The sequence below is a fragment of the Notolepis coatsorum genome (assembly GCF_963971535.1).
Source record: "Notolepis coatsorum genome assembly, chromosome: 6".
In the NCBI taxonomy this organism is placed as follows: Eukaryota; Metazoa; Chordata; class Actinopteri; order Aulopiformes; family Paralepididae; genus Notolepis; species Notolepis coatsorum.
This window is the reverse complement of record NC_140170.1, coordinates 182,449,964-182,463,479: the sequence shown is the minus strand read 5'-3', so window position 1 is coordinate 182,463,479 and position 13,516 is coordinate 182,449,964. Positions and strand designations below refer to the sequence as shown.

The window sequence follows — 13,516 nt, the reverse complement described above, 5'->3', positions numbered from 1 at the left end:
TTCACAAAACCATCCACAGAGAAAGTAGATCCAATAGTAGATCCACTAGTAGACACCAGAGGGAGCTCCACAAACCATGTTAAACCCAGATAGACAGTAGGCCTACTGCTACATCTATACATTAATGACATACCAGATTTATAAATACAGTACTGTTTTTGTAGGGTGATTATGGATTATTTACATTGAGGTTCTGGGGTCACGTGGAGTGTGTTATATGAAATACCCCCCCCCCCCCCCCCCTCCACCCACCTACCAATCTCCTACCTACCAACCTGTATGTCAAATGTATATACTCTCTTTTTTAGACTCTTCTTGTATCACAAACAGTACTGTATTTGTAAATCTGGTATGTCATAAATGTATAGATGTAGCAGTACTGTCTATCTGTATGTCATGTATGTCATATGTTATGATGCATTGAAAATGGGGGACCCTGATGTAAACAAGACGAAAGTCTTTCTCTGGTCTGCATCCCCTTAACAATTGTGTGTATTGAGCCGTACTGTATTGTACCCATTCTGCAATCTGGTAATACAATTTTCAATCAATCAATCAATCAATCAAATCTGACAAAAAAAAATTAAAATGTATCTCCGTGATTTTTCTTTTGTTTCACAATGAGTCATGACAAATTACTTACATAATCCATGTGTATGTAACGAACTAACATATTCCAGTTGAGTGTATCTTTTTTGGAGGATTCGTTCAAAAGCTATTCATACTTCCATTTTTCTATCTATGGCGGATTGATTCAGACAGAAAAAATAGAGTAATTCGGTTGTGGGAGGGATCTGGGGTCACGTGGAGTGTGTTATACTAAATAACAACCGGCAACTTCACTGTTCCAGCCAATCAGAATCAAGAAATTTGCATGCCATTGTATAACTGTCATTTGTCCGTTCTGCTTCATGTATTACATACCTTGTACTTTTAATTAATTTAATCCATTAGTTTGTTTGATGCATGTTTTAATTGTTTCCCTTACCTCTGTGATGTATGTATTATTGTCTGTCTCTTTTCTATTTTATTTTACTACAAAAACGTTGTCTCCTTTCCCTGTTACCCTTCAAGAGGCCTTTTTGTCATCTTGATATGATATGATATGATACATTTATTTATATTGTGCCCCTCAACCAATAGTTACATCGGCCCGGGGCGCACCCCGGGAGAGAACAGACAGACATAGTACACCACACATACAACAATGCAAAAAAAGAAAAAGAAGAAACTAGCAAAAAACACTGTATACACTGTACTGTACACTCTTCCTACCATATATGAGCTACTGTGCGGAGGTGTGGGGTAATACCTACAAAAGCACTCTACAGCCAATATGCATCATGCAAAAAAAGCAATAAGAATAATCAACAATGTAGGATATTATGAACACACCAATAACTTATTTATAAAGCTACAAGCATTGAAATATATGGACCTAGTGGATTACAAAACTGCCCTCATTGTATACAAAGCCAGATATAAACTAATCCCAGGCAACATTCAAAAATGGTTCAGAGACAGGGAAGGAGAATATAACTTAAGAGGGAGAGGGAATCTTAAACAACCAATGGTACACACTACGCTGAAAAGCATGTGCATATCGGTGTGTGGAGTGAAGTTGTGGAATAATTTACCCGAATACATCAAACTGAGTAAACATGTGGACATTAAAATGCAGCTAAGAAAATACTTAGCTTCCCTCTACTCCTTTTTTGGACATGTCTGCTAACCAAACACATTGCTCTTGACCTTTTGTTTATAATTCCTTATTTTTTTAATTTTTTTAATGTTTTTCTTTTAATGTTTTTTTAATTTGTTGTTATGATTGTTTGGTTCGATGGAACAAGATATTGTGAGTTGTTTGGAGAAATATGGAGAATAACATGTCCAAAAATAAACGTTTTCATTCATTCATTCATAGCTCATGGATTGTTTATGGCGAAACGGTGGGTTTTGAGCATGGCCTTAAAGGTCCGTAGGGTGCTTGCAGATTTCAGGTTGAGTGGGAGCTTGTTCCAGAGCGTCGGAGCTGCGACTGGGAAAGCCCGGTTTCCCTTTGTCACCAATCTTGCCACACCTTCATTGTAAATAACAATTTGTTCTTAATTGACCTGCCTGGTTAAATAAAGGTACAATTGTTTAACTTTTTACAGTAATAAAAGAAAAGGTGTGTGTGTGTGAGTGAGAGAGAAACAGAGAGAGAGAAAGAGAGAAAGAGAGAGAGAGCGTTCAGAGTGACGTAAAACAGAGCGATGGGCCAGTGAGAGTGAGTGAGTGGTCAGTCGTCTGGTAGCTACTGATCCTCAGCCCTTTCACTGCTATGAAAACATCAGCACCAGCGCCTGGGAACAGATATTTATACGTGTACTTGAAGAGAACTACTGTTGTCAGAACATGTCCGCCGTCTGGTCTGCAGCTGTCGATACAACCCTTCTGTCCACAAGCTGCCACCGCTTGGCTTGATCTTGTTTTTATGATCACGTCAGTGGTTCTCACCGCCACCCTACCTGACATCCATGTTCCATAACGCCCCCCCCCCCCCCCCCCCTCCCCCTTACACCCGGTGGGAATACAAATGTTTTGCTTACATTTCTTTTTAATTATGATTATTTTCTGTTTATCATGGGTATCTATGGAATTCTCAGCCATTCATACGTTTCTATTTGACTCAGTTTGTTGGGTCAATTAAGTATCCTAGTGTCGTGTGTCAAATGAAGGCTTTTAACAGTGGGTAGGTAGGGACCCATACAAATCTTCATTGTTACCATTTCTTTCCTGGATTCAGATGTGTACTCATTTGACTTTTTACTACCAAGTGTGTATAAATTAAACATTACAAAAAGTAATATTTTTCTTTGATTAAAAAGTAACACTTTGCCTGTTTCTGGAGTAGGATTGGGGATTTTGATTGGGCTCACTGCGTGTAGGCTCCTCTCTGAACCCAGTCAAGTTGTCCTGATATTAAAACTATGATAATGAATAAAATAAACTAGCGCCCCCTTTGAGCATCTTAATGAATGAATGAACGTTACATTTATATAGCGCTTTTCTAGACACTCAAAGCGCTCCCCACAATGTTAGGGTGGAAATCGCCTCCTTCACCACCACTGGTAGCACCCAACTTTGGGCTACGCAGGCTCAAATCAAATCAAATGTATTTGTAAGGCCCGACAACACACGTTAATGACACGTCTTCTTTAAACAAGTCAAGAAGAAACATCACAATAAATCGAGAACAAAGCAAAAACACCATGAAGTCCAAAACAACACACACACACACACGCACCCACACAGTGTTACCTCCAGACTGTGTCTGTGGTTGCGGTGAAGCTCCAGCAGACTGTCTCTGGAGGCTCGGCTGGATGGAGAGAGAGAGAAGGCTCTCTTCATGTTGATCGCCCCCTGACACAGACGCCACTGGATACAGTACGTCTCGTATAACTCCTCCACCTGGAGGCACAGACAGACAGACAGACAGACAGACAGACAGACAGACAGACAGACAGACAGACAGACAGACAGACAGACAGACAGACAGACAGACAGACAGACAGACAGACAGACAGACAGACAGACAGACAGACAGACAGACAGACAGACAGACAGACAGACAGACAGACAGACAGACAGACAGACAGACAGACAGACAGCTTTGTGATGATGTTGACCTAGAAAGCTCTATATGGTATCATCATATCGGCACCTTAAACTTTGATGCCCCGAGGGAGTGTCGAACGTGTGGTCTGCCGCACCACGGGTCGACAGCACAGACCGCTATACCAAGAGGTGAATTCACTACTTTGTAACGTGTCCATCTGTCTTTTAAAGATGAGAGTGAGTTTAACCCATAGCACCGCTACTCACCCCAGCCCTTCGTGACTGTACTTCGCGGTTCCATCCGTTACATACTGTATACAGTAACCAACCATGTTGCACTAGAAAACTATATAAACATGTTACACTAGAAAGCTCTATATAACCAACCCTGTTACAGTAGAAAGGTCTATATAACCAACCCTGTTACACTAGAAAGCTCTATTTAACCAACCATGTTACACTAGAAAGCTCTATATAAACATGTTACACTAGAAAACTATAATAACATGTTACACTAGAAAACTATATAAACATGTTACACTAGAAAACTATATAAACATGTTACACTAGAAAACTATATAAACATGTTACACTAGAAAACTATATAAACATGTTACACTAGAAAACTATAATAACATGTTACACTAGAAAACTATATAAACATGTTACACTAGAAAACTATAATAACATGTTACACTAGAAAACTATATAAACATGTCACACTAGAAAGCTCTATATAATCATGTTACACTATAAATATAAACATGTTACACTAGAAAGCTCTATATAATCATGTTACACTAGAAATATAAACATGTTACAATATAAAGCTCTGTATGAACATGTTACAATATAAAGCTCTGTATAAACATGTTACAATATAAAGCTCTATATAAACATGTTACAATATAAAGCTCTATATAAACATGTTACAATATAAAGCTCTATATAAACATGTTACACTAGAAAGCTCTATATAATCATGTTACACTAGAAATATAAACATGTTACATTAGAAAGCTCTATATAATCATGTTACACTAGAAATATAAACATGTTACAATATAAAGCTCTGTATAAACATGTTACAATATAAAGCTCTGTATAAACATGTTACACTAGACATATAAACATGTTACAATATAAAGCTCTGTATAAACATGTTACAATAGAAAGCTCTGTATAAACATGTTACAATATAAAGCTCTATATAAACATGTTACACTAGAAAGCTCTGTATAAATATGTTACAATATAAAGCTCTATATAAACATGTTACACTAGAAAGCTCTGTATACACATGTTACACTAGAAAGCTCTGTATAACCAAGCATGTTACACTAGAAAGCTCTGTATAAACATGTTACACTAGAAAGCTCTGTATAAACATGTTACACTAGAAAGCTCTGTATAAACATGTTACACTAGAAAGCTCTGTATAACCAAGCATGTTACACTAGCTTACACATGAGAAGAAGATGTTTGAGATGTTTACCTTGCTGATATGGAACTCAAGTCTCCGTATGTACCTCTCTACCGCCCGTATCTCCTGGGAGAGAAGGTCAGTGTCAACTTATTATGAGACAGACAGACAGACAGACAGGCAGACAGACAGACAGACAGACAGACAGACAGACAGACAGACAGACAGACAGACAGACAGACAGACAGACAGACAGACAGACAGACAGACAGACAGACAGACAGACAGACAGACAGACAGACAGACAGACAGACAGACAGACAGACAGACAGACAGACAGACAGACAGACAGACAGGCAGGCAGACAGACAGACGGGCAGACAGACAGACAGACAGACAGACAGACAGACAGACAGACAGACAGACAGACAGACAGACAGACAGACAGACAGACAGACAGACAGACAGACAGACAGACAGACAGACAGACAGACAGACATACATACAGACAGACAGAGTCACTGGTAGAGTGTAGGTGACTTACCTTCTCTAAGTCATACAAGAAGGCCTGTAGATGGGATAAGAGAAAAGATGAGCTCATCATTAGATAATTTCAACACGTCCGGTCTCTACACTCAGTCTACCTCCTGTCCTCATGCTGTGTCTACACTCAGGGCTAGATCCACAAAGAATGGATTGCACGGAGAAAGTTGCACCCTTACTTACAATTCATTATGAATTGAAAATGGGGACCCTGATGTAAACAAGACGAAAGGCTTTCTCTGGTCTGCATCCCCTTAACAATTGTGTGTATTGAGCCGTACTGTATTGTACCCAATCTGCAATCTGTTAATAAAATCTTCATTCAATCAATCAATCTGCACGGTGATTGATTGAATGAAAATCCATCCAGTCTACCTCCTGTCCTCATGCTGTGTCTCTACTCAGTCTACCTCCTGTCCTCATGCTGTGTCTACACTCAGTCTACCTCCTGTCCTCATGCTGTGTCTACACTCAGTCTACCTCCTGTCCTCATGCTGTGTCTACACTCAGTCTACCTCCTGTCCTCATGCTGTGTCTACACTCAGTCTACCTCCTGTCCTCATGCTGTGTCTAGACTCAGTCTACCTCCTGTCCTCATGCTGTGTCTCTACTCAGTCTACCTCCTGTCCTCATGCTGTGTCTACACTCAGTCTACCTCCTGTCCTCATGCTGTGTCTAGACTCATCAGTTCCTCCCATAGCCAGGTGCTGACGAGGGGTATTGCATTATCTCCTCTGTGTCTGTCCGTCAGCCATAACTCCTACAGCTCTGATTCCATTTGGATGAAAAGGTGCACATAGACTTACAGCAGACCAATGACCTGAATTCTTCAATATTCTTCAAATCGGTCAATTGAAATCAACATTGAGAGTAAACATAAACACCTAGACTCCTAATCAGGTCTCTGGCGACACTTTATAACATGCAGATGCCTGTGTGAACCTCGTATTAGTATAGTTGAAATATCTATGCATTAAAAAAGAATCATAGCTAATTAATCAATATTGTGCTGTTAGAATGTTTTTAGGTATGTATTTTGATTTAACCAGGAAATGCCCATGTAAAATGTGTATTATAAGTTGATAAAACTAGTGATCTATGCACAAAATCGATTATTTCTTCCAGCAAATCTCCTAGTTACAATATTATGTAAGTTGGATCGGACGGCCCGTAAGTTACACGTCGCAGCACTTTGCCCTCGTCTGTCGGCTCCCGGCTGCGTTTTCGCCGATCAACTAATACATTGTTGGAAAGTTGAATTTTCCACCTTTCGATCGTCACCACACTCAACCTATTGCGTGATTCCATTCTCGAGTTAGAAGACGAAACATCCGGCGAGCGTCATTTGACAAGCCGTTCGGACGAGTGACCACGTCCGGTTGTGAGCGGTGCTGAACTGACCAGTCACAGCTGATGGTGAAAATGATCGACCACCGTTTGTAGCCAAGGAGCGTCTGCTCCGAAAGCGATCCCAGACGGGTGTTCAGAGTGGGGGAAGGTGACACAAGAAGACGAAGAGGTCCATTGTTTTGACGAGAGCCTCTGAATGAATTGGACGGCCATTTTGGATAATCATGGCGAATCTTTACTGGTACACACATTACAAAAACCTTTGTAAAACATTAATTTTCCCTGGGATTTGTATAAACTTTGGACCTGTACTACATGAGACTTCAGGCTATGGAACCATTATGTTTTCCAGCTCCTACCTCTCAGCTGGGACTTAAAAACAGGCATCTGGCAACCAGGCAAAATAAATGTGCGTACACAAAACCTTTACTTCAGTGTGTTCAAACCTCAGTTGCTCTATTTCATTAGCACTTTCACTTTGTGTAAGAAACTTCAGAATGTTAACTTTCAAAAGAGACCAGACTAATGCATGTGCTATAAGTATAAAGTATAATAAATCGCAAATTACTTTGGGTATGCAATCGTCAAAAAATAATAAAAAAAAAAAACGAGCCCCATTTTTGCCCGATCCCTAAGCAGTGTTGTGTTTCAAGGTGAAGTATTTAGAATGTTAGAACGTTAGGCTGCTTTCTCTACATGGTCAGTTACTTCCTTTACGAGTGAAACGTAAACACATGTGCCGATTTCAGAGACCAATCACAGCTGTAGAGTGAGTCGGAGGTGGCGCGTTATCAGGTGTGCCCCGCTACGGTTCATGAACATCAACAGAGACATTCCAGTGGTACTGTGAGTGAGTGCACACAGCTGGCAGAAGGAGATGCGGGTGGAGGGGTGGAGGGGTAGAAGGACATGCAGGTGGAGGGGTGGAGGGGTGAAGGGGTAGATGGACATGCAGATGGAGGGGTGGAGTGGTAGATTCTGGTGAGGCGTCCTGCTCCCTTCATGGCAGGAATGAAATATAGCCTGATAACACGTTTTCATAGTAGGTGTACAGAGTCGCAAGTACAGGCATCTGCTTGTAGTTGAATACAGTGTATCATGTAATGATCATTTGCACATCGGTCTCTCTCTCTCTCTCTCGCTCTCTTTCTCCCTCTCTCTCTTATTCTTTCTTCCTCTCTCTCTTCTCTTCTCTTCTCTCTCTCGTCTCTCCTCCCCTCTTCTCTCGCTCTCTCTCTCTCTCTCATCCTCACCAGCCTGGAGTTCCTCTTGGTCTCTCTCTGCTGTGAAGACAGGAAGTCCATCTCTGATTGGTGGGTCTCCAGGTACTGCCTTGGGGTTAAAGGGAGGGTTTAGTTTGTATCCTTTAATTAAAGGGAAGGTTCCATTTATTTAGTAGTCTAGAGTCTTTAGTACTGAGAAGTGTTCATACTTTAGTACTAGTTCTAGAAGTGTCCATACTTTAGTACTAGTTCTAGAAGTGTCCATACTTTAGTATTAGTTCTAGGTGTTCATACTTTAGTACTAGTTCTAGAAGTGTTCATACTTGTATCTTTATTACTAGTTCTAGAAGTGTTCATACTTGTATCTTTAGTACTAGTTCTAGAAGTGTTCATACTTGTATCTTTAGTACTAGTTCTAGAAGTGTCCATACTTGTATCTTTATTACTAGTTATACAGGTGTTCATACTTTAGTACTAGTTCTAGAAGTGTCCATACTTGTATATTTATTACTAGTTATACAGGTGTCCATACTTTAGTCCTTTGCGCAGCGCCTGGAAAATCCTGTCCACCTGCTCAGGCTGCTGGGACCAGATGGCTCCGCCCACTCTGCTGGGAGACAGGTGCAACCTGGGAGATTTACCAGCAACCAAAGCTGTGGAACGCAGGGAGGTACGTGTGGAGGAGGACCTGAAGAGAGAGAGAGGGGGGGGGGGGGGGGGCTTTAAAACGTCTTCTATGTCCTGAAGAAAGACTCACATTTTCTGTGTCCTGTTGTAGAAAGACTAACCTGGTATATGTCCTGTACAAAGACTAACCTGTTCTATGTCCTGTAGAAAAACTAACCTTTTCTATGTCCACTAGAAAAACTAACCCTTTCTATGTCCTGTATACAAGACATGAGAAGAACTTCAAAACATTTTATATGAAGAACTTGAAAACCTTTTATGTCTTGTAGAATGACATTACAACATTGTCTATGTCCTGTAGAATGACGTTAAAACCTTGTCTTTGTCCTGTTGAAGGAACATGTCAAGTATAAGCACTTAACTAGTATTTTTCAGACATTGTTTGGGTGTCCACTGATTTTCACTAGCATTGCTAGCAACTGCTAACAGTCTCTGCTTTCAATAGCCTAATTCAAAAGACAAACCAGTTCACACTGGTTCTCATGCCAGTTTACACTGGTTCACCCCGGGTTCAAGCAAATGTGTTTTTCTTAAAGGGGAACTATTTGACTATTTCTTTCACTATTTGGGCACTTTTACACAATTCCTAGGAGACTATGGAACACCTCTGTACGTTTTTTTTTCAAAAAAAATCATTGTTTTGTATTTCTAATCAAGTACGCAAAAACAGCCTTTTTCTACCTCAAGATCTTAAGCCGTTTTGAGGCTGGGCTCCAACCACTGTGTGGCCTGGTGGCAACTGCCACACCAACTGCCACATTATTATGCAGCTGAGAAATCTCTGACATCACAGATCAGCACATTTTCAGATGACTCAGTTCAGTGAGGGTGAATATTGTGAGAGGAGAATTGGAGGTTTGCGCCAATATGAGAATTAGAGACATAGATCCTATTAATATAAGTCCACATAGCTAGGAAACAATGCTAAACACTGAAAAAGGCCATTTATAAGATAGTTCCCATTTAACCTCTTAACCTACAGTATAGCCATATTTTCAGAAAGTTTGCCTAAAATAAATACCTGGAAGATTACTCCACTTCTACAAGGTCCATTTGCATGTTCTTGGTATCTAGGAACATCTATGGATCTCAGGGAATGTATTCCCAGAAATATTGTGTCTGTTACTAGGCTTGAGTAAATTGCAATGAACCAACATTGACGGTGAATGACACCATGCTAACATTAACCAGATGTGAATAATTGCCACTGAGCTCATTCAGCACATTCTTGAGATCAAGTGTACAAAACATCTAAGCAAATGAATAAAGGGCAGATGATTTACAGAGGCCATCCAGACACATGCAATTTTAAATATGAATATAGGATAGAATATCAGGCCTATAAATGACCTTAATATGGCCAAGTTACACAACTATGGATTGGGCCAAATCTCCTCTTTCCAATGGCAGAGTTCAATCTGGATTTAGTATCACCAGGCGCCCCTGACAGGGCAGCAAAAACCGTGAATGAAATCTACTGTAAGTACAGTTACTGTACAGTTGACACTAACTAACGTTACAACTAACCTAAAGTTAGTTTAGGTTCGTGTTAACGTTAGATAATGTACAAAATAAACGTATTCCGCTGCTATAGACGTCGCTCTTTTATTTTGAAACCTCCCAGAAAGGAAGTCATTGCTCTCGTTATTTACTTTAGTCCGCCCGGTTCTGTGTTTGTTGGTTAGCTCCGTTAGCTAGCAGCCTATCAAGACCAGCCATTGGAATACTGTTTTCTAAATTGGGGAGGCTTTTAATCGTCAAGGTAAGAGGATTTTAAGTCATGGTATCCATAAACTTCAATCGGTTCGGATCCTTTGAATGAATGAGAATGTCAACAAACACGGCGACACGTTGAAATCACTGACTGCGCCCAGAGAAATTGTTCCGAGTATATTTGCTTAGAAAACGTAATTGTCGAATTCAATAATTTTTTATTTCTCCACGTGGTAAATACACAGGTCACAACATGTTTACTGGAACGTTTTGGAGTTGTATTTGGAGTGTATTTCGTGACTGTAGGGCACTGTAGGGAACGTCAGGCTACAACTCTGACCCACTTCCAGGGATGAAGCTAAGCTGAATGAATGAATGAATGAATGAATGAATGAATGAATGAAAACTTTATTTAACAGATTGCAGAATGGGTACAATACAGTACGGCTCAATACATACAATTGTTAAGGGGATGCAGACCTGAGAAAGACGTTTGTCTTGTTTCCATCAGGGTCCCCCATTTTCAATTCATATAGACATTTATGACATACACAACATACATGACATTTATGGCATAGGGACATATAGGTATTTAGTACTGATACATTTGTGACATAGGCGGTATTCAAATATACAGTACTGTTACCCCTAGATCCTGACAGAGTATATACATATGATGGGGAGGGGACTGTACATTAGGAGGGGGTGGGTGGGTGGGAGGGAAATATACATACGGCGGGGAGGGAATATATACATGCGGTGGGGAGGAGACTGTCTATTAGGAGGTGGTGGGGGTTTTGGGCATTTACGGTGGCCAGTTTCGAATTGCAGCCTCCCGTAGGTGCTCTTTAAGGGCGGTTTTGAATGTGGGCAGGGATTCACATTCCTTTACAGCTTTGGGTAGGGCGTTCCACATTGATGTGGCATAATTGCGAAACGTGTTTAGTCCCTTGTTTGAGCCGAATCTGGGTTTAACATGATTTGTTGAGCTTCCTCTGGTGTAGTGGTTGTGGTATTCACTGACCTTTGGGAAGTATTTTGACATGTACATGGGCACCCCGGTCGTATAGTGTATCTTGTAGACCAGGCCCATTGCAAGTTGCTGTACTCTGTCGTCTACTCTAAGCCATCCTAGGTTGGCAAAGTGGGCAGGGGTGAGGTGGGTTCTGGGGTTCAGGTCAAGTAGTAGTCTGACCAGTTTGTTTTGTGATGTTTGTAATTTTGTTTTAAGCGCCTTTGAGGTGCTTTGGTACCATGAGGTGCACGCATAGTCATAGTACCCTTGAATGAGTGCTCCTGCCAGAGTCTTCAGGGTATTCTTGTTTACCAGAGAGGAGATCCGGTACAAGAATCTAGTTCGTTGGTTGACTTTTTTTATTACATTGGATGCCATTTTGTCACAGGAAAGATTTGCCTCTAGGATGGAACCCAGGTAGGTAATTTCGTCTTTCCTTGTGACAATATTGTCACCCACTGTAACTGAGAAGCCGTCGGTCTTGCTGAGTTTGTTATTTGAACCGAAGAGAATGGACTCTGTTTTGCCCATGTGTAATGATAGTTTGTTATCAGCGAGCCATATGCAGATTTTGCCTAGTTCCGTGCTGAGGGTTTTTTCAACCTGCAATTTGTTCTTGGCAGAGACCAGCAGGGCTGAGTCGTCCGCAAACAGGAACAAGTTGCAGTCACAGGCTGACGACATGTCATTTGCATAAATTAGGAAGAGTAGCGGTCCTAGTATGCTTCCTTGTGGAACACCACAGCTCACTGTGAGGGGGGGGGATAGAGTACCGTTTACCTCTACCATCTGTTCTCTCCCCTCCAGGTAGGATTGCATCCAGCTCACTGATAGGCTATCAAAACCAATTGCTTTTAGCTTGTCCATTAGAATGGAGTGATTGACAGTGTCGAAGGCCTTTTGTAGGTCCAGCATGACCATGCCGCAGTATTTGCCAGCGTCCACCTCTTGTTTGATGTGGTCGTTCAAATAGAGGAGGCATGTGTCAGTGGAGTGGGACGTTCTGAAGCCAGATTGGAATTCGTAGATTAGGTTTTTTTCCGCCAGGTACTTTTCGACCTGTTCGTAGACTATTTTCTCCATGACTTTCGAGATGGAGGTAAGAATAGAAACAGGGCGGTAGTTGCCTGGATGGAATAGATCTGTAGCGGAGCGGCTGTTCCCTAAGCCTAATGCACGCACAGAGACAAAAAAGGTATGCATCTTCTTGTCTAACTCCAGGGAAGATGTTAAATAAGCTAATTTCCCAAAATGTTGGAGTTTTCCTTTAAGGGGTTAAATGACACAAACTCCCAATTCATGACAAATCACATAAGGTTCTGAAAATGGGAGGACTATCCCTTTAAAATGACAGTCCTGTGGGCGAGGACCACAGGAACCTCTTCTGGGTTCAAATAATACAAAGAATTGATGTTTTAATGAGCCTGACATCAAGAGACTGTACTTCTCCTCCCAGTCTGAACACGTCCAGTAATCCCTTTAAGCTTAAATCAGTTCCACGTTTCTGACATTCCACTGACTGACCACAGACAAACACTCCCTCTGCAGGCCGTTCCAGGGGGGGGGGGGGGGGGGGGGGGTTCTGTCATTCTTCTGGCCTGTGTGGTCGTGATGACGCTGGTCATGTTGGTGTCCTGATCAAAGCCGTGGGACCAGGAGACATGGGGACCACATGGGGTCAGAGACCACGAAGGACCTCCAAGAATGGACTTCCTTGTGTGTGTGTGTGTGTGTGTGTGTGTGTGTGTGTGTGTGTGTGTGTGTGTGTGTGTGTGTGTGTGTGTGTGTGTGTGTGTGTGTGTGTGTGTGTGTGTGTGTGTGTGTGTGTGTGTGTGCGTGCGTGCGTGCGTGCGTGCGTGCGTGCGTGTGTGTGTGTGTGTGTGTGTATGTGTGTGTGCGTGCGTGCGTGCGTGCGTGCGTGTGTGTGCGTGCGTGCGTGCGTGCGTGCGTGCGTGTGTGTGT

General features: G+C 41.6%; 1 protein-coding gene across 1 annotated transcript in view; it reads right to left on the bottom strand.

Annotated features, from left to right (window-relative positions):
* The window catches only part of ripor3 (RIPOR family member 3), a gene marked incomplete at its 5' end in the record, with an annotated part of 61,636 nt that overhangs the window by 35,437 nt on the left and 12,683 nt on the right, over positions 1-13,516 (bottom strand). Inside the window, 5 exon segments of the mRNA XM_084315936.1 lie at positions 3,304-3,453; positions 5,096-5,149; positions 5,568-5,591; positions 8,170-8,248; positions 8,672-8,827. Of these exon segments, the coding sequence (XP_084172062.1) occupies positions 3,304-3,453; positions 5,096-5,149; positions 5,568-5,591; positions 8,170-8,248; positions 8,672-8,827 (463 nt within the window).